This window comes from Maniola jurtina, chromosome 17 (genome assembly GCF_905333055.1).
Source record: "Maniola jurtina chromosome 17, ilManJurt1.1, whole genome shotgun sequence".
Lineage (NCBI taxonomy): Eukaryota > Metazoa > Arthropoda > Insecta > Lepidoptera > Nymphalidae > Maniola > Maniola jurtina.
Window position 1 is genome coordinate 1116453 of NC_060045.1, and position 22914 is coordinate 1139366.

At 38.1% G+C, this 22914-nt stretch overlaps 1 protein-coding gene across 4 annotated transcripts in view; it reads right to left on the reverse strand.

Annotated features, from left to right (window-relative positions):
* LOC123873554 (potassium voltage-gated channel protein Shaw-like) overlaps positions 1–22914 on the reverse strand; it is a 98053-nt gene that overhangs the window by 11606 nt on the left and 63533 nt on the right. For all 4 annotated transcript variants that reach the window (XR_006797706.1, XR_006797705.1, XM_045918417.1 and 1 more), the window contains exons 2-4: positions 13237–13377; positions 12415–12625; positions 4188–4305 (exon numbers count right to left, since the gene is read on the reverse strand). Coding sequence is in view for 2 of the 4 variants with exons in the window: in XM_045918417.1 (XP_045774373.1) it covers positions 4188–4305; positions 12415–12623 (327 nt within the window). In the remaining 2 variants the exon portion in view is untranslated. The remainder of the gene's footprint in view (positions 1–4187; positions 4306–12414; positions 12626–13236; positions 13378–22914) is intronic.

The following is a 22914-nucleotide window of genomic DNA, read 5'->3' on the forward strand; positions in this document are numbered from 1 at the left end:
AAAAAAAAACCAAGAGTTAAATAGCGAATCTCCCGTTTTTTGAAGTCGGTTAAAAACAGGAAGATAAGATAGTAATACAAAATTCAAAACAATTCGGTTAAAGGTACAGAATTCATATTTTTTCCTGAATCTCAAGTCGGTAGGTTACAAGTAATATCAATAATAATATAACCTTTGATGCGGGGTTCGGTTACAAAACACGAGTACCTTTCGATTCTAAGGGATATGCCATTGATCTTTGTATCCGGGTCTAGATAATAAGGTTATACTTGAAGTAATGATACAATATTACTTGTTTATATTTGACCTGTATTCTAGTTCGTTGGTAAGGAGCAGATACCTATATTTTTTCTTGTAATAATATCGGAGTAATATAATAAGGGTCTATACAAAGTGGAGTGGAGTACCTATTCATTTATCAATAAAATATTCTGATAATGGTAGACGGAGGATGCTTATAAAACCACCTATCTCATATTTTAATTTTATTTATGCTAGAAATTTCAGCTATTGATATAGAATTACCTACTATTTAAGCACTTGTAACTTTAGTTTTAATATCGCCTCTACATCATTGTTTGACAATCAGAAAGAGTACAATAGTACCCAATTTGAATTTAAATGACTTTGACTTTGACTTTAGCACAAAAAACCCTTTTAGCACGTTATATTTCTGCTGAGATCTGCAGCTACATTCCACACGTCCCTAATGGATGGCGTCTGTCATTATACCATACTAGCGTATGTCCACGAATGGACTACACAAATTACAAACCCCTATTTTATTACCTTAGGGGTTGAATTTTCAAAATTACTTTCTTAGCGGATATTAACGTCATATAGCTATTATTCTGCATGCCAAATTTCAGGCCGCTCCGTCCAGTAGTTTGAGCTATGCGTTGTTCGATCAGTCAGTCACTTTTACCTTTGATATAGTATTTAGATTATTGGCCGAAATATAAAGTCTCAAAAATTTCCGTAAGAATTCCGTCCACGTATTCGTTCGAAATCAGTTATTCCGGAAGTGATTTAAGCAAAAAAAAATTTCAGCGACGACGATCAAAATTCAACAACCTTTTCAATAAAATTTTCAAGCAATTTTATTCGAAAATTCGTAGAATTACTACGTTTCCAATTCGGTTGAAGATTCGATTTGCAATGGGAAGGGACAGCGTGAAATTAAATGTCATGAAATTAACGAGATAGAAATATGAAAAGGGTAGGTCAGAATGAATAATTTTGTCCCCATGCATTATTTATACTTGTTAATGCCTACAACTTTACCCATCCCGCGGGAACTTTGATTTTCTGGAACAAAGAGTAGCCTATACCCGTCTCCAGCATGTAAACCACCTCTGTACAAAATTTCGTCAAAATTGGATCAGCGAATGATAGGTCGTGAAAAGATAACAAAGATATAACAATTTTCAACCGCGTTTGAAACACCTTTGTGTCATGTACGCCCAAGCCTTAAATCCTTAAGACGCTGTAGGCTATTTCTGAGACATGCTCTTTATTGGAAGGTCTCCTGTCTCCAAATTGAATTGTTAGAATAGAGTCCATTGGCTAAGCCTGTCTCCAGTTAAGCCAGAGGATCATATAAATAGAAAATTGCGAAAATTTGTGTAACCCTGCCATATTGTTACCTTAGTACCTAGAGGTGACCGTTTCACAGATAGCTTGTAAAAATTACGTAAAAGGCCTTTTCATAATATGTAACACTTGCTATTTGACCTTAATCCTGTGATTGTGACCTGTGAATATTCACGCAACAAAATCGCACAAAGAAAAATCCCGCTTTATTGATTTTTTCGCGCTACATGGTTATCCGAGCTAAAGAGCGCACGAGCGAGAACACTTGTATCCCTGCTTATTGAAAAGAAAAAAACAGCTTGTCCCGATGCGGGAAAGCGCGGGTGATGTGAAAGTGTGCGGGGCGTACCCCCGCTTCATACCCTGATTGCAATCTCGACCTGCCGCGTACTATACACAGTTGTGGCACAGTATAAAGAAAGACACAGTAGTCCAAGACCTTTGATCTCGTGGTAATTGACGACGACTACCTTTCATCAGAGGGCATGGCCCCAAACTGCGTAGGCCAGTTGGGGTCGCTCTTTCTCACTTACCGCACTATTTCTCTGTCTAGACTGCTTAGTTGAACCTCTGTATATCCTTAATCTGTGACCCTGCTACTATTTCTATAGTACCTAGTACCTACGCAGTTTCGGAGTGAATTATTAAGAGGGTAGCTGTCTGGGCGTGGAACTTTAAGTGATTAACCTGGCTGTATTACTAGATGTTGTTTTTTTTTTTGCCTAGAAAAAGAAATAAAGTTTACTGAGCTATTTCTAAGGATCTTTATTCAAAGAGAACTAGATATTTTTCTTAGAAAGATTTTTTAATCGTTGTTTCGTCCCGGTTTCGTACTATTGTAGATTAGGTAACTATACTAATATCTATACTAGTATCTCTGGAATTACTGAATCGATTTTGAAAAAGTCGCGGGCATCGGCTACTACAATTATAAACCGTATAGTTTATAAAAACATTTTATACTTTCTCTTAGAATGAGAAGGCCATAGTTAACTGGCCAAGTACGAATTAGCAGACTTCATACACCTTTGAGAACATTATGGATAATTCTCAGGTAGGTACGTAGGTTTCTTCACGATCAATGTTTTCCTTTACTGTTAACTCAAGTCTAACCACGGTATTAATTTTCTAGTAATCTTCTTTTATCGTCCCCTGGCGCTGCAAAAGCTTGAAATACCTACATTTCATTTCATACTCAGATATCATGTCAACCGAGAATTAATTCTCGTAATTTCCTAAATATTTTTCATATTATGAATAAGCCTCGTTTGGAAGAAATACTTTGACGTAGAATAAACGTGGAATATTATATTATGTCTGCAAATGAATTTATTCAAATGTAAAATAATTTGGTATTTGATGTCGGTATGTTTTGCTAAAAGGGCATGAAGATAAAATATTATATCATTATTTTGGTGTAAAACTTCTTTGCGTTAGGAAAACGCAAACATTAAAACCTTTAAAAAAAGCTTATGTTTACAACATGCAGTACTAAAACGAATAAGGCCGAAGGCATTATGCTAGCGTGTCATGCTGTGTCGTGACGCGTCAGAAGCATTTCGGTTTCATACATTTAGTATGGTTAGGGAGAGACAAGACACAATGCGTCACGTCACGTCATTCTATTATGTCTCCAATCATACCTATACTGTTATGTATTCTGAGATCATACTGAAATGTACTACATCTGTTGCAGCGCGCCACGAATAAGATTTTTCATTTAGGTCTGAAAGTTTCCATTACACGTCCGCAAACTTTTCTCGTTTCGTCTGATGTTATCGAAAAACGTTCGCGCTCATAAAAACGAGCACGTCACACTTTATTGATGCCTTTTAACGACACAATAACGTTTGATATTAAGGAAACTTTTATATTATTTACTAGTAGGTACTACTAGCTGTTATCCGCAACCTTGTACGCGTGGATTTTCTTGGCATACCTATTTGATAAGTTAGATCGTTTTTTATCTATGTTTGTCGTGCTATGCACACACCGATAGACAATGTCTGCGGTTGTTATACCTCTCTTTCCTGATTCCACCTAATATTTCCCATCTTCTTTTTAGGGTTTTTACCTAATTTTTCTATCAACATTCAGTTAACTAAGTCTAATTTCTAAGAAAGAGAACTAACTAACTCTTTGTCTTTTGCACACATTTGAGAAACTCAGTGGACTATTACCCAACTATACCCTAGATTACCAAATATTACCAAATATAACTATTACCCAACCATTCTATGCCCCTCGATGATATGGCGAAAAGATCTCCTCCATGATAAAATGTTTTACCAATAAGGCTGCCTATTATACAACTTGCTATGGAATATGGAACGCCCTTCCGGCATCACTTTTCCCATCCACTTTTAATATGGGTACCTTCAAGTCAAGAGTGAATAGGCAACTTCTAGGCAAGCGCGCTCCATCTTAGGCTGCATCATCACTTGCTACCAGGTCTAATTGCAGCTAAGCGCTAGTCTGTAAATTAAAAAAAAACTTCTAGGTACCTGCTCACAGTACTACCTAATTTATTTAGTTGCTAAGGTGTACAATAAAGAGAATTTAACTTTAGTTTACTTACTTTACAGGTGATTTACCTGAGTATACGTCATCCAGCAGCAAGGCTCCACCTGGTTGGCGTCCAGCCCCCAGAACTCCAGCTCCTCTTCGAACAGCGGCCCGCAGACGTCTGTAGGGTAGTGGAGCTTGCCGGTTCTACAACATAAAAGAACATTATTATAATTTCGTCTTTATTGCTACTCAAATTAATGGTGTTTTTCTGCTACGGAAATTCTTAGCCAATAACAGTAACTCTAAACCGCTGGACCGATGACCTGATAAGGTGGCGGGGAGCGGGTGGATGAGGAAGGCGGAGGACCGTGTATCGTGGCGCACTCTAGGAAAGGCCTATGTCCAGTAGTGGACGCATACAGGCTGATGGAATGGAATGGTATGGAAGTGAACCCAGTGTCACTTGCGCCATCAAAACGAATCTACGCATCATTTATCAGAATCGGTTCACCTTAGGAACGAACATAAATACATACAGGTCAAACTGGTACTGTCTACTTTTTCTTTATTTTTCTTTCTTGTTACAACTTTCTGGTACAAATAAGATAAAATATATAAAATAAAATCCCTCGCGCGTTTGCACTCATATTATAATCTTTGACGAATAACCTATCCAAGGACCACGAGACATCAAGGCAGTTAAATTAATAATGCATGGTACCAGAATGTTAAATCGCTTTAAAACTTAGGTAAGCCAAGGCACAGTCCACCGCACAAGTTTTGTTTGAGTTTCGACGAAGTTTTAAACTTCCAAACTTGAAGGGTCGCAAACTCGGCGATAGTCTTTTAAGCTATGGGAGCCAAAAGTGGGAAGTTTGTCATTTATGATGACACTGGATGATGCCTGCAACTTAGGCTGAAATCTACAGAGTGCACTTTGACTTTGCTCGGACTTTAGACATTTAAAACGAGACAGCGTTATACCGCTGGCATAAATCTGTCCCGTTTTAACTGAAACTTAAGTCTAAGCAGAGTTAAAGTGCACTCTATAGATTTCAACCTTAGTCCTAGCGGATTTAAGTTTTTAAAAATCCCATTAGTAGGTATGTCACTCACCGTGTAGTGTAACTACGTAGGTTATGTACAGGTACGCCTGTGCTATAACCATGCAAAAATCACCTCGATCCGTTGTGGTGTGACGTGATCAATGTACAAATCAACAACCAATAAACCAAACAAGTGTAAATTAAAAATTTATAACACCCCCCAAGTGAAGGTTACAGTAACTAGAAAACAGCTGATAACTTTCAAACGGCAGAATCGATTTTCTTGAATTATAGCTGAGAACACTCTTGATTAAGCCACCTTTCAAACAAAAAAAAAAAAACTAAATTAATTAAAATCGGTTCATTAGGAGCTACAATGCCACAGACACATAAGACAGATACACACGTCAAACTTATAACACCCCTCTTTTTGGGTCGGGGGTTAAAAAGTAGCCTGTGTCAATTGTAAGTCTCCAGGTCTTTATAACTATAGTTATATCCACTTATATATCCATGCAAAAATCTCCGTATTGCTGGGTGATGGATGAACCAACAGACAAACACACTCTCGTATTTCGCTGTGATGTTAAAGATGCCCACGCACATGAACTGAACTGCAGCTGAACTGCGCGTCGCGGCAGCGCCCCGCACGATATTCTCTCCAGCCGCGACGCGCGGCAGTGACGTACGCGCGTCGCGGCTGGAGAGAATATCCTGCGGGGCGCTGACGCGACGCGCAGTTCAGCTGCAGTTCAGTTCCAGTGCATGGGCACCTTAATTCGATAGGGCGAAATAACTGCGGCGTTTTTGCCCCATCAATTATGTGAAGTGTTGAGGTAGATGAAATACACGGAGGAATTAAAGATTCAAATTGAAAGCAGAGATTTTTCGCAACAAGTGATATTTAATTGCTTAACAAATCGTAATTAAAAAATTCAAAACCACGTCTGCCTTTCGATAAAACGAACTAAAAATACTTTTTTTAGCGCCGCCGTGGTTTTATAGAGACGCCATATTGATTTTTCAAAAATTTATGGCTATACTAGCCATAAAATTTAGACTTAGCGTTCTGGTACGATGCCGTGTAGAAACCAAAGGGGTGTAGGTTTAATAAAAACTGCCTCACCCCTACCAGGTTAGTCCGCTTCCATCTTAGACTAAGTAGTTAAGGGCTAACTTGTACCTATACGAATAAAAAAAAAAGGTTTTAACCACTTAACAGCTACATATTGGTATTAAATTCCAACTCTTTCCCAATGATCTGTTTAATCACCCAGATCTAAAAGTGCGAACTCTGACATTCATTGATTGGGTCGATTTGTACCCGGCAGGGTTAATGACGCCTAATATGTCCCATAAAGCCTTTATCTACATCGTTAACCCGTTCATTTCCACTGACCTCGAGCGCGATATTGTTGAATTTAAACTGACGCAAATCTATTCTAACTGCTTTTAAATGTTGGAAAAAAGCTTCCCTTAAAAGATTAGGTATCTACTGGTAAATATTATTGTTTTTTTTTAATAATAAGTAGCGAGCAAATGAACAGACGGGTCACCTGATGTTAAGTGATTTCCGTCGCCCATGAACAATTGCAGCACCAGAGATACTGCCGGTGTTTTGCCGGCCTTTCAGGAATTTGTTTACTTTACTACTTTACTAAACTTACTTACTTTACTAAATTTACTTACTTTACTTTTTACGGACCTCGAGACCGAGCGTTCCTTCCCGGGCATGACCTTACAGGGAGCTTTGCATGTACCTGGATTATTGTTTTGGCTCTTTTTAGAGAAATTGTCATCAAAATCGGCCCAGTAGTTTAGGCACTACGGTGGAACACAGAATCTGGATACAAACATACGTACATAGATACATACATAGACTGCTAAAATCAAAACCCTTCCTTTTGGTTTTGGCGCAGTCGGGTAAAAAATGGTAACTAATTCCCAACAAACCTGACAATCTAAACAAGATTTATATTGAAGTATCGCCGGTGGCGGGCGATAAATCCGTCAACGCTAAACCGACGCGACGCGACGGGTAAAGTTGAAAACTACGCGTAAATCAACGGCTTAGCTATGGATGCGTCACTTGGGCGTAACTGTTCCTAGATAACTTGTTTAATAATAAACACCCATCACCCACAACAATATTTAGCAAGAAACAGTTAAAAATTATTTTGTTATAATCTGCCAACAGAAAAAATCTGCCAACAGAAAAAACATGCAGTTACAAGCTAAGCACCGCTTACCTCCCCAACCAAGCAATAAAGCCAAGTTCCCAAGCAAGCACTGCCACCACCACTCACATGCAACACCACACAAGACTTTTCCACTACTCTCGACGCACGTTTCGCCCCGACACCGGAGCATCCTCAGGAGATTTCGACTTTACAATGCTGTATTCTATAGTCTAGTCACAATATTTCATCTATTACAACAATATTTGTTAAGAAAATTTCGGCGATCTATCGGGTCACACATCCCCCTTGTAATAAGTTGGTTCTTGACAGAGCTATCTCAAAGTTTTTTTTTTTATTATTGACTAGATTATGCCCGCGACTTCATCCGCGTGCATTTAGTTTTTTATAGATCCCGTGGGAACTGTTTGATTTTCCGGGATAAAAAGTTGCCTATTTCAATTACAGGGACGCAAGCTACTTCGGTACCTTTCATACAAATCGGTTAAGTGGATGGGTCTTTAGGAATCCCGCGGGAACTCTTTGATTTTCCGCAGTAGCCTATGTCCGTCCCCGGGATATAAGCTAACTCAGTACCAAATTTCGTCAGAATCGGTTAAACTGTTGGGACGTGAAACTTGGTAGCAGACAGACAGACAGGCACACTTTCGCATTTATAATATTAGTATGGATATTATATGTATGGATTAGGATGGATATATGGATATCATTGTTTGTTGCGGTAAGGCTGGCCCGTTTCTTAACAATCAAATCGTCCTATGGTTTTTGACTCGTGAAATTATTATTCCAAAAGGGCGTTCACGACCTGACCCCGATAACAAAGGTGGTTGTAAACAACCAAACTGTCGTGCCTTTATCAATTGAATTAATTTGCTCAAACCGGGTCCCGAGAGACGATATTGGGACCCGCAATTTGAGATAGAGGATAACACAAATGTTTATAATTGCCTTTAAGGAGTCCTGCTTTATTATTCAACTAGTTTATACTCGCGACTTCGTCCACTACGAATTTCAAACCCTTATTTACCCCCTTAGGGGTCAAAAATACTTTCTTACCGAACGACTACGTCATAACTAATAGCTATCTCAGCCCGATCCGGCTATGCGTTGATACGAGTAGATCAGTCAGTCAACCGGCTTTTCCTTTTTAACCCTCGACCCACAAGAGGGGTGTTATAAGTTTGACGTGTGTATCTGTGTATCTGTCTGTGGCATCGTAGCTCCTAAACTAATGAAACAATTTTAATTTTGTATTTTTTGTTTGAAAGGTGGCTTGATCGAGAATGTTCTTAGCTATAATCCAAGAAAATCGGTTCAGCCGTTTGAAAGTTATCAGCTCTTTTCTAGTTACTGTAACTTTCACTTGTCGAGGGTGTTATAAATTTTTAATTTACACTTGTTATACTTAAGTATTTAGAAACATGTCTAATCCAATGTAGCTGATTTACAGAATAATAATTATTAAACTGTTAGGTAATAGCCCATGAAATCACTTTGCTGGCAATATTATTAAAATATATTCCTACATAGAAATATAAATAAATATACCTAAAAAGATTTCTTTCATATTCGTTTTGCGGTCGGTTCGGTCTGAAACCCGTTTACAATAAAACCTTTTATTTTGCCCATACGTCAATTGCTTTCCACGCATTTTCCACGTTTGTCGAAAACCTTTGCACACAATAATTATTCTTTTTGTTTTTAACTTTTATAAAATACTCAAAAAATATTTTTTACTGTGAATTCTTTTGTACAGGATTATATTGATTCAACAAATTCACTCTAGCGTTAAACGGTAGAACGAAATTCAGAATTTGTAGTATTTTTGACGAAAATTGGAATTCTCCAAGCATTTTGTAGACTTAATAATAAACTGTGACTTCAACAAAAATTTATAGGTAAAAATGTAGGTAAAATTCAAGCTTAATTTTAGGTCACAGGAAAAAAAATTATTTGATACTAATTTTTATCATAATCATAAATCATGATCAACCTGTCGCTGCCACACTACTTAGCACGGCTCTCCTCTCAGCATGATAAGGGTTTAGTCTGCCATGCAGGCCCAGTTCGGATTGGCAGACTTCACACACGTTTGAAAACGTTACAGGAAACTTTCAGGCACCTGCCTGATTCTAGGTCAACAGGAAGTACCTACCCTATAAGTTTTTTATTCCCACGAATTGATAAACAACAACGACGATCCTTAATGTATTTTTTTTTTCTCTGAAGATACAGAACCTTAAAAAATGACTAACGACGACGACGATAGGCGACGATGCCCCAACTAGGCTTCACTAGGAAGCCTATAATTGAGCCTAAGCCCTCAATTTGTTAGCCTAAGTCAAAGTACTCTAACAAAACCCTAAACAAATAAGGGACAAAAGAAAATAGACTACTGTTTACAGACTCTATTTGTCTAAGGGTTTACAAGCATTACAAAAAGAGCTTGTAAATAAATATTGTAGTTGGTTCAAGTGTTTTTCCGATTGACTTCCTGCGGAGAAAGATTATGTTACACTAAGGATTCATTTAGACGTGCCACAATCAAACTATCTATACAACAGCAGCGGCAAAATTGAGGTCGAGTCGTAATGTTCAATACTTATGAGTGTTATGACTAACACATTGCTAAAATCTCTATTAATGTGATTGACTGAATTAATTTTTTTTCATTGTTGTAACAGTGCATTGTAGCCAGTAATGAGAAAGTTTCATCCAATCAATAGACTTAACGCCATATTTTGACTGCTACAATGTGATGATCGCAATCATCATGACCGAAATTATCTCACTATTGCATTGTTAAAGGAATAATACCACAAATTCAGCCAATAACGACAATTATTAAGATTAAAGCAGTGATTGAGGTAGATTTTTTCATGAGGCAGGCAGGCAGGTAAGGCAGGTAATAAACTAAAAGAAGTACTTAATTGATAGATAGACCTGTAGTTTACATGTACCACAATTTTTGTTCAACGGCTGTCGTGATTATGTGGTCAATACTACTTAATCATATCGCAGCCCCGATACAACCACTCGCCACGCTCACGCATAAGCAATGCAATCATTAGCAAGACAACGAAACTTCATGCGGCTCGCAGCAGCCTTTCATACGACCATTTCTAGCAATACTTTAACAGCTGTGGTTTATTTGTTATGTACAATGTGGTCCGTCTGAATAGACACTTTACAAAAAACTTCAACATTTATAGGACTTCTAAAGCATTCAAGTATTAGACTATAAATTTTTCTTTCCAATCTTTGAGAATAGTATTCGAATATCAGAGAAAAAATGTTTTTTCCCATTAAATTTATCCCTCCCAAGAGCGTAATTGCTAAACGATTTTGATGGAATATGGCAAGAAGATAGCTTAGCTTGTATTCTCGAGTTAAATACAGGATACTAGTGTTTCTGAAAATCAGAGAGCTCCCACGGGGAAAAAACATAAATCCACGCGGCCTACAAAATCTTCGATCCACTCAGAGGAACTGACAAATTGTTATCAGATGATTTTCGGGTTGTAACAGCTTATTAATGAGGAATAAATTATGAGATAGTGAGACTAATTCTGTTGTATCCAATGTCTAAAAAACCAATTGACAGGTCTAAATGTAGTGTCATCCTTTTCACAATGGTCGTTGCGGAAAAGGATAGCATTAATTTTAGATGTGTCTAATTAAGTTTTGATAAAATCAGCCTCATTGTTTTCAACTTCTACGGTGGATGACGCATGTAGAGACGATGTCGACTAATAGAGGGGTTAAAGATTCTATAGACTAAAGGCCGATTCACACCAATTGCGTACACGTGACACGTGCGTAGTGACGCGCGTAAACCCCTAACACACCGGGTTACGCATACGTACACACTTTACGCAAGCGGTATGCCATGTTTCATATTATAGTTCTATGCATTACAATGTAATGGTACGCGCTACGTCTACGCTAGCGCAACGCTTACGCAGCCTGTGTGAACGAGATATTAGAGAATAGCTAAGTAAATCCATGCAGATGTAGTCACGGTATTCACCTAGTTTTTACAGATTTTGCAAAATTTCCAAGATTACGGAGTTAAATGTGACATTTCGACGAATGAAAAATCACGTCATCTCCGATTTGAATAAGTGATGAATCGCGAGTATTTACATTGAAAAGCACTTCAGCTTTTATTTCCGAAGTAGGTATGTAGTCCGACCTTGATGTATTTTTCTACTTTTTGTATAACACATTACGTTTCCTACTTAATCAATCTAGTCAGTCTTTCAATCAATCAGTTTTACTTATGTAAAATCCACTATTTTAACTGACGTCAGATCTATATAGAATGTTTCAGGAAGCGGTGGGATAACCAACTCTAAGTTCGAAATACTTAAATGTTTTTTCTTTCTTACTAATGTGTTCTATCAGTCTGTACAATTTTGTATTCTACTAGCTTTTGCCTACAACTTCGTCCGCGTTATATACACACAAACAAACAGAAATATAATTAATTAGTTTCATTAACCTTCAAACTTCAACTATGAAAAGACTAAATCCTCTTTATAAAGCAAATATTTTACAAAAAATCCTCTTTAATTCTTTAATATAAGCGATATTAAAAAGACACTGGATTCTGTTCCGGATAAGCTGATGGCACAGTTTTTAATTACAATCGCTCTCAATATTGTAAGGAATTTAAATATTGAAGAGAAAGGCTTTTGTTTGCTTTTTTTTAATCACTTTTAACTTTGAATATTAAATTAAACCACTAACCCGTTTCAAAATAATAGATTAAAAAACCAACCTGATCGGAAAAACCAGTAACAGTTTTTTTTATTCACATACAAATTAGCCCTTGACTGCAATGTCACCTGATGGTAAGTGATGATGCAGTCCAAGGTGAAAGTGAGCTAACTTGGAAGGGATATGGCAATTTTTATTAATCCCACCCTCCTTTGGTTTCTAAACGGCATCATACTGTTACGCTAAATTGCTTGGTGGCTGTAATTGTAGAAGAAGTACTCACTGAAGATGTAATACTTGCAGAAGTTAGGACCTGGGTAAAGAAGCATTTATTGAGGCCAGATTACCTGTAATAGTTCAGGACTTGGGCGAAGACCCCCGGATGCCTGTCGAAGAAGTACTCGTTGAGGACCGGGTCGTAGTTGGCCAAGGCCTCGGTCAGCCTGGAGAGCCTGGTCGCCGGGATCTTCTTCAGCGTAGCCTTGTACGTCTCGTGCCGGATCCCGCCCACGTTCAGCACGACGCGGTTCTCCGCGTCCATGTTGAGGAGATTCATTTCTGTTGATATTAAAATGGTACAGTTCATTGAATATGATTGTTGCTATTCATTGTATAAATATCTCAGCATATTTTTAGGGGTCCGTACCTCAAAAAGAAAAACGGAACCCTTATAGGATCACGTTGTTGTCTGTCTGTCCGTCGTGTCTATCAAGAAACCTATAGGGTACTTCCCGTTGACCTAGAATCATGAAATTTGGCAGGTAGGTAGGTCTTATAGCACAAGTACAGGTATGAATCTGAAATCCGCGAATTTGTGGTCACATCATTTAAAAAAATTAAAATATGTTTCAATTTTCAAAGTAAGATAACTATACCAAGTGGGGTATCATATGAAAGGGCTTTACCTGTACATTCTAAAACAGATTTTTATTTATTTTCATACATAATAGTTTTTGATTTATCGTGCAAAATGTTGGAAAAAATACCCGAGTACGGAACTCTCAGTGCGCGAGTCTGACTCGCACTTGGCTGGTTTTTTTATTCATTATGGGCGCGCGCTTGAGCACGATCACAATTCACACCTGATGAAAAGTGATGATGTGGGCTAAGATGGAACGCGTTTCTGAAGGGAAATTGTGAGATCTTATGGGCATGACAATGTGACTCACTTGAATCTCCCCAATCCGAGTAGACAACAATATTGCTATGGTGACCGGCTTTGTCCGCGGCGCCACATCACTTCTATATAGTCGTCCTCCAGTCGGCTGAACCTTGGGTGCGATGGCATTGCTGAAGGGAAATTGTGGGATCTGGAAAAGACGAAAGAAAGGTTCATCAAAATTGTATTTTGAAAAACAACCAAATAATATGGAAATTGATGATAATGGAATGAATGGAAATCATTAATAATAAGATAGAATAGAATAGATTTTTACTAAAAATAAACTTTTACAAGTGCTTTTGAATCGTCAAAATAATCTACCACTGGTTCGGAATGCCGCTCCTACCGAGAAGAACCAGCAAGAACCTCGGCGGTTGCTCTTTTCAAGTGGTATTCCGTCGCACCCTTCCTAATTGATTCTTAACCTTTTAAGCAAGTGTTTTTCAAGTGATATTGTATTATTCTACCAATTTAATTGGTTTCTAAATTCGTTTCGTAATAATATGTACATATCTACCAATCAAATAGATTTGAATCACCCACTGCGCAGGTCATAGATGTTTATGTATTACGCTATATGTATACCATCTTTAATGGAGAAAATAATTAAAAGTTTTTAATACCGCAGTAAGTTAAAATCCTATATAAAAGCTGGCTTATACTTAGTATGAGTAGGTGGATGTGTGCCTATTAGAATTTGTATTAAAGCTAAAGGAAGCAGCTTCCCTAACGATGTTGATCTTTTCCTGAAGTGGCTTCGTGTTAGGAACTGCAGTATTCAGCGCTTTGAAAAGGTTTTGAAAAAAGTAATCTTTAGTTTCACCCTGTGTAGCTATGGACTTTTCATTTATTTATGAATACTTTTTGTAGAATAATAGTAGTTATATTAAGGCCTGCATCATCATTGTTATTAATTAATAGATGTCTACAACTGGACATAGATCTTTTGTAGGAGTTTCCACACACCACGGATTTACCCCTCCTGAAACAAGCGGCTCCCTCAGACTCGTCCCCAACACAGGCATGTACGATCAGTGACTATAAAGTTTGGATCATGGTGGCTTTGGGAGATAACAAGTAATAAAGGTGTAAAAATCTTACGTCAAAGTATAAAGTCATTTATTTTTAACATTTTAACCATCCATCCACTTAGTGTCTCGCAATCCTAAATGTAAAAATGTTAAATGTCTGGCAATATTTCACGTGATTTCTAATACTATTCCGTAGAAAACATAAAAAAGTGAACCTTATACTTTGACGTAAGATTTGTTACACCTTTGTTACATGTTATCTCCTAAAGCCACCATGATCCTAACTTCATAGTCGCTGATCGTTCCTCCCTGTGTTGGGGACAATACGCAGAGAAACTTTCAGCTTTTATAAAATAACGAAGGTCTTGCACGCGCTGGCTCTCTGTCTACTAAAGATTGTGTAGAACAGAATTAGCCACATTATGTCTCGTTGCAACTTTATGAAAAGTTCCGCCGTAATTTTCATTGTTTGCTTTACAACTTTGTGTTAACAGTTGATTCATTCTTTACTCTACTCATCTCCAACTATTAAATTCCCTCGCTCTGCAGTTTATATTACTCTATGTATGGTTCCTATAATATTCTGTGTGTATGTTGTATAGGTTCTCTCACAAAAACACCACTACCATTGATTTTCTGACATTTTGAATTTCTAGTTTTATCTAGGACCTGCCTACTCTTTTACATTTTATTTTATCTGTTGAAGTTTTCACAGTACCTCGTCCTTTGTTCTTGCGTAGCCTCAGAATACATAATAGCACATTTCACGTGGCTCCCAAAGGCGAAAAAAATGTTTCAACCATTTCAAGTGAAACACTGAAAACTGAACTTTAATTAAATAATATTTAGAGTTATTTTTGCGTGGATCGTTTATCTAGGTGAATTCTCTGACAGCATGACTGGAACTAATTCGTGTCTAGTTTTTCTGTAACGGTGTACTTATTTTTTAGATGAGTTTACAGAATCTCTCTTTGCATCATATTCCTCATTACTGAGGGTTATGACCCCTTTAAGTTCTAGAAGAGATGTGCCCAGCAGCGGAGATTTTGGGTTGACAGTGACATATAAAATGGCTATCGCAAGAAATTGAGAGAAAATTTCCTAACGCCTTCGAAAGGAAAATTACTTATTATGAATAAACTCCTCATAAAGTAATTGTTTTCTCTATGCAAGAATTTTTATCAAACTCATAGACATTACCTTCTATAGTTTTTATGAGTATAGCGTACATCCACTACTATAATACTATTTATTAGAAATTCGAAAGTTGGTATGTTTATCTATTGTCTGTTCTCATTTCCATGGCCCATCCGCTTACCCAATCTTGACGAAAAGTAACAATTTACTTCTATCCTGAAAGGCCGATTCACACCAATTGCGTATGCAGCATGTACACGTGACACGTGCGTATTGACGCGCGTGAATCCGGAAACATATAACTGCACGCATTAGGTCTACGTGAACGTTCACGCCACGCAAGCCGTATGCCGTGTTTCATACAGTTCCATACATTACAACGCAATGGTATGCGCTACGTCTACGCTTACGCAGCCTGTGTGAACGAGCTGTTAGTCCACCACCCTGGCCAAGTGCAGATTGGCAGATTTGATATAATAATGTTAAACACTTTCCAACCTCAATTAAAATCTAACTACACATGAATTCCTAATTTCAAAAGAAAAGTTTGCGACTAAAAGTCTCCATTTCAAAAGAGATCTTTCAATAAATTGAGCACTCAAATCTGTTCCAGTATTTGAGTGAATGAAATAATTTATAAGTTGTTCCGTTCAAGCTCTATTCCTTTGTGAGAACTTAGCTTTTTCAAGCATAGACTTAAACTCTTTGACGTTTCAGTCCTTTGATCTAACCACTTGAAAGCTATTTAGAAAAGTTTTGTTAGCATTCAATTACTTAATTGGTAATAAAATTATATGACTATTCAATTAGTTGGTAATAGGAGACCGTGAATCAGTACTGCGTAATGTGGGACGCCCTCTAGCGAATGAACTAACGATATTATAAAGAAAGACGTAGACTTTCACTGTTTGACATTTCAGTCCTTATTTTGAAAGCTACTTATAAGTTTTATTAGCAGTCAGTTATTACTTACGTAATTGGTCATAAAACTTTATGAGCATTAAATAAGTTGTTAATTAGAAAAGAGGGCGAACAAGTAAGCATATGTTGGGGTGCCCTCTAGCACGATGGACCGAAGATACAACAAGTTTCAACAGTATAGTTCTTATAGTTTCGGAAAGTGGCTGTGACATACGGACGGACAGACAGACATGACGAATCTATAAGGGTTCCGTTTTTTGCCATTTGGCTACGGAACCCCAAAAAGCGTGGCGCATAGAGTAGGATGTACTAAGGGGGTAAAATAGGGGATTGAGGTTTGTATCGTCCACGCGGACGAAGTCGCGGCCATAGGCTAGGAGGTATAATATTATGTGCGTAAAATATGTAAGCAAATATTCTCGCATAAGATATAAGCATATAGAGTAAAGGCGAGTATAAGCCCGGGCGGTAATAAAGTAAACAATACGCGTGCCCTTGACCCGCGCAAATTGTGCGAACAGCCACTATGGAAGTGAAAGCCTGGAATGTTTAGCTTCTAGAAATGTCCTGTTTAAAGCTGAATACCTATAGATTCAGCGGGCGATGGTGAGAGTATGGCCTGCTCACCCTGCCCTACTGCCACTTCTAATTGGGCGCGGTTGGAACCCTCGTATCTTTAATTTTATGTTTACTATAATATCATCGTACAAATCTAACAATTTTGACCATCAAACGGTGTACAATAGTACCTACTTTGAATAAATGATTTTGAGTTTGAATTACTGATGATAAAATATACCTAATTACGAAGAAAAATTTAATAAATCGGTAATGGTACTGATCCTGAAAACAACTTAATTTTAGAGTATTCGCATCCTCGTCTTACTAATGTAATATGAAAAGAACAGACACAGTTTGACAGTTTTAAATTTAATTTAGAGTGTCAAACCTTTACTTTAGCTGCCAGTCGCGAGCATATTGTTTTTGTATCGTGTTCTAAAATTTAGAGTCTTCAAATGTAAAATTCATGTTCCGTCCTTTTTTAGCAATATTAAAAAGAAAAAGATGCCGATACTCTAAAATTGGTTTAGAGAAAGACAACAGATTCGGCGCCACTATTAAGAATCCACTTCCAGTAAGTATTAAGTACGATCTATGTGTATGGACCAACCCGTCTGGCTGCGATTTCAGGGCGAGTTAAATTGCCGTACATATAGCTGATGCGATACTTTCGTTTCAGTTGCTAATTCAAAACCATCCTATTATATACTAGCCGATGCCCGCGACTTCGTCCGCGTGGATTTAGGGTTTTCGAAATCCCGTGGGAACTCTTTGATTTTTCGGGATAAAAAGTAGCCTATGTGCTAATCCAGGATATTATCTATCTCCATTCTAAATTTCAGCTAAATCCGTCCAGTAGTTTTTGCGTGAAAGAGTAACAAACATACACACACACACACACATACGCACACACACACATACAAACTTTCGCCTTTATAATATTAGTGTGATCTATTACTAGCCGATGCCCGCGACTTCGCCCGCGTGGATTTAGGTTTTTCGAAATCCCGTGGGAACTCTTTGATTTTCCGGGATAAAAAGTAGCCTATGTGCTAATCCATGATATTATCTATCTCCATTCCAAATTTCAGCCAAATCCGTCCAGTAGTTTTTGCGTGAAAGAGTAACAAACATACACACACACACACACACATACAAACTTTCGCTTTTATAATATTAGTGTGATGTGATGTGATGTGCTGATTTTCCTAATAAACTACGAATTCACAGTAAAAGTAGAGTAGTACCCCACTAGAGCAAGCTTTGATCAAAGAGCACATTTGAGCGAAAGCGTGTGACAATTCCGAGCTTTGTGGCTCCTTGTGGAATACGCGTGAAACGAGGTGACGTTTTCGCGCAAAAAATACCTCCCCAAAAGCCGAATAGTTTGTGTGGGACGTTAGAACTTATCTTACAATAGATGATAGGAGGATTCGGTTTTTCAAAAACCCCGTGGGAACTGTTTAACTCCTCCAGATATCATCATTTGATAAACCAACAACCATCAAATACACTTTCGCATTTATAATATTAGTTAGTAGCTATAGTTTTTTAATTGTTGCTAAAATTATGTATTTTGACACTAGTTTTTTTTGAAATAAAACTCTCGGATAACCTCTACGCGTTGAACCTGTCATCTTCGCATAGGTTTTGGGAGGACATTCCAATAATCCGATAAAAATATTTAAATAATACTTGCTTTTTTCTGACAACGCTTATAATATACTAGCTGATGCCCGCAGCTTCGCCCGCGTGGATTGGTCAGAACCCCTGCAGCATCAGGATTGAGGAGTTGGACTCCAAATTTTTTATGAAATAATGTCGCCAAGTTCCTCTATCGATTAAAAAAAAAATTACGCAAATCGGTTCAGAAATCTCGGAGATTTCGCTGTACATAAGTTGAAAAACACAACTCCCTTTTTGAAAGTCGGTTAAAAAGGAAGCCTATGTTACTCCCTGGTCAATCCTCTACTTATCTGTGAAAACCCCGTCAAAATCGGTTCAGCCGTTCCGAAGATTAGCCTTTTCAAACAGACAGACAGACAGACAGACAAAAATTTTAAAAACGTGTGATTCAGTGTTGGTATCGTTCAAATAACCATATGAGCTTAATATGAGGCAGTTATTTCGAAATTACAGACAGACACTCCAATTTTATTTATTAGTATATAGATGGCTATCAAACTACTGTACTAGTATTATAGACATGGATACTAGGTGGAAATTTCTAAATCAAAAGTATTCACTATAATACTTCCGTGAAGTAGTCCATCTTGTTCCACTTTTCACCTTCAAGTTTACCAAAAACGGTTCTTAAGTACAGACGAAATCGCGCGAATCCCCGCTTTCCTTCCTCACACAATAATTTACGCGAGTCGTTACCTTAAACACGTGGAGCAACAAGCCAAGGAGTAGGCACTACATTCTCATGAAATCGAGAAAAATCTGCTATTTCGAGGAAAAATTTAACTTAGGCTTAGGTATCATTTACATTTTGACAATCTGAACAACCCACCGTTATAATGCAATACATATTAAAAAACATTACTACCCTGAAAAAGAACTAATTAAAAAGACTTTTTCATATTACTAAATGGTGCCATACAGCCGCTGTATTGATTTTACTCACAATCTTTATAGCTAGTGACGTTTGGGATGATGTAAGGATTTTAACGTTACTCCATATATCCACATCTGTTAAGGCATTAAGAAGTTAAGGTAGAATAAATAACTCACATAAACCTTGAAACATTACACTTCTTTTTTGGGCAGCTATATAAAAATAACTACGCATCGGTCTTAACCTCAACTTCCCAGGATGTGACGGGCATTATCTAACATCTTGTAAACAGGTTTTTTAACACATAAATCCATTCCACTTCCAGATTCCAGAAATCCTAGTTCACCATCAGAATATGCTATCGTAGCTAAGCTATATTGTGCTGTTAAATCTTCTTGATAATATTTTTTTGACCAAATGGTCCGATTCTTTTTATGGTGAGAAGGTTGCGTATGTCGCCTCCCCTTTGTGACATCTACTGGAGAGGGTTGCTTTTTAATGGAAGCTCGAATGGTTCAGAAACGCATTACAGAGTTAACGGCCGTGGAGGCAATCATTTTAACTTGAATAGCGATATGTTTTTGTTACAGTATCTCTCATTTTATTATGGGTACTTTAGATGGAATGTATGTTGCAAAAAGTATAGGTATTATTGGGATTTGAAAAATAAGCCAATCGAGATTTTCTTACATATTGCCGAAAGAAAGGAATGTAACGTTTTCAGGGTTCAAAATAATATTATGTGAGTTTTTATTCCACCATAAGCGAAATCCCTGAATAAATTTTGACTTTGCAGAGCCTCGATAGCTCAACGGTTGAGGAGCGGACTGAATTCCGAAAGGTCGGCGGTTCAAACCCCACCTGTTGCACTATTGGCGTACCCACTCCTGGCACAAGCTTTACACTTAGTTAGAGGAGAAAGGGGAGTATTAGTCATGATTAACCAATATTCTTATTAAAAAATAAAAAATGAATTGGGTAAATAAATAAATGAAAATAAAGTCATACATTTTCTGAGGATACTCCGGTGTCGGGGCAAAACGTGCGTTTTATGGTTTTGGCATTTGTGTGGTGCTGCGTGGTGGTGGTGCGTATTGCTTGCTTGGTTGGCTTTTCCTGCATATTTAGCAGTGGGAGGGCGGGCGGTGCATATCGCATGTTGCATGTTGTACCATACAGATTCGTCTGGTTTAGCGGATTATAGCAAATTAACCTTTTGGTTCTTGTATAGTTTATACTTTTTTTTTATTCATTACAGCCAAGCCCATGATCACAATCACACTTGATGGAATGTGATGATGTGGCCTACTGATATTATGGCGGTAGATGTGGCGTCTGATACATGTAGTCTAGACGGAGTGAAAAAAAAATTACAACGCTTACCGAGTAGTGTCGCATAACGCATTGAACTATTGAACGCTTAAATTATTTCACCTTGAACGAAACTATTGTTTTCACCCCGTCGCTATGGCAACCGTGACACGGCCGGCCTGACACTGATGTGCGTGTCACACCAGATATATCCCACCACTGTTGGGTGATATTTTGGGATATTATATTGAGTTTCAAGGACAGATTTTTATCTGTTCTCAATTCAGTCCGTTTCTTTCTGAGATTTCTGGCCCGATTTGTAAGAACCTAAATCCACACGGACGAAGTTGCGGGCATCAGCAAGTCTTCAATAAATTATCCCGTAATGAGTAGGACCACCAAGAGGTTTGCTACGCTATGGGAAATCTAACTTGTAAGCTAACATTTCGCATAATCTGATTAATAACTTTGCCCGCTCTAAACATTTCAGAACTGTTTTCGGTTGATAAGATTTATTGCCTAAAAAATCCTGTATTTTTCAAAGTTCACAATATATTGCAAATAAAACATCCGACTGACACTAGAGGTCAACAAGCGTAAGTAGGCCACTCGCAGTCAATGCCGCGTCGTAGGTGGGGCATAATAAAGGTGCCCCACGCACTTGAACTGAACTGCGCGTCGCGTCAGCGCCCCGCACGATATTCTCTCCAGCCGCGCCGCGAGGCAGTGACGTACGCGCGTCGCGGCTGGAGAGAATATCGTGCGGGGCGCTGACGCGACGCGCAGTTCAGCTGCAGTTCAGTTCGAGTGCGTGGGCACCTTTATTTACTTAATTTTTTGCACGCTATGCATTGCGGGATTGAAAAATGCTAAATCACTAAGACTACAAAAATAAGGTAATTTAATTATTCAGGTTATTGGCATTGGATTGTGTTTATGTACCTAAGTATAATAATAATGCTAAGTATTTGCTAGCGTTCTGGTTACATTCTGTATATTGAAACGACCAAAGTCATCACTCATAAAAACCCTTGTACGAATACTAAAAATGGTAATAAAAGTACAGATCCTATTTAGCATATAAAACGCGAAATATGCGCAGATGTGCCAAAAGGTAAAATAGAATTACACCCGCGGCGTATGAATTCATGAAAAAGTATAATTCTAATTAAGGCGGCATCCCAATGTAAATTATAATTTGAAAACGTGACGAGCGCGGTTGGCTGAAAGCTAAAAACGAAAGAGTAAAATAAAAGGTAAAGTAAAGGCTTTTTGTTTTTGTAGCCACTCCATGATAAGAATTGAATTGTATCTAACCTTGTTAGGCGTAAGGCACACTGATGGAGTGGAGTGGCGGTGCGGCAAGGGGCGGCTACTGGGTTTTTATCAACCTCAGCTTTTCAGAGTTCCGAACCCGATGGGTGCCATCGGGACCCTATCACAGATGCATCTGCTGTCCGTTCGTCTGTCTGTCAGCGGGCTGTATCTCGTGAACCGTAAAATATCAAAAGTTGAAATTTTCACAGAATGTGTACTTCTATTGCCACTATAACAACAACAATAGGTAGTAAAAATTTCAAAATAGCCGCCACGAAAATATACATAATCGTTCATGGGTCGCGGGTACAGAGACTACCACCTACCACCTTGGCGTGCATTACCGCCAATCAGCGCTCCGCACCGTTACTCGCCACCTCTCGCCGCGCCTCGACTCCACTCGCCGCGTTCAGTCAGCGCTGACCAAAAAGTATTGTAATCACTACGTTAGCGCTGACCCTTACAGTTCTGTAGACAAAACTCTTAATATCGTAATAGAAATAGGGCGAAGCTAATATGATTATAAGTAGTAGTAGTGTTTGAATGTTATTTGAGGAGTACCTATTGATTTCAATAATAAAATTTGCAAGGGAGCCTAAAAATGGAGGATAGAAGTGGAACAATGGGACCTTGATAGAAGCAAAACGTACGTCCCGCGGGATGCGAGGCATTGCGCTGAATAAGATATTTTTGCGAGGGTTTTATGTGGAAGAAAAAATACTTTCTTTTTACTATTTTTCACTCGCCATTGTTACAAGGACGTTTCCTTACGTTTTAAAATAAGATTCGAGTACTATGTACAAAATATTAATCTCATCATGATCTAACCATCGCCGGCTAACTACAG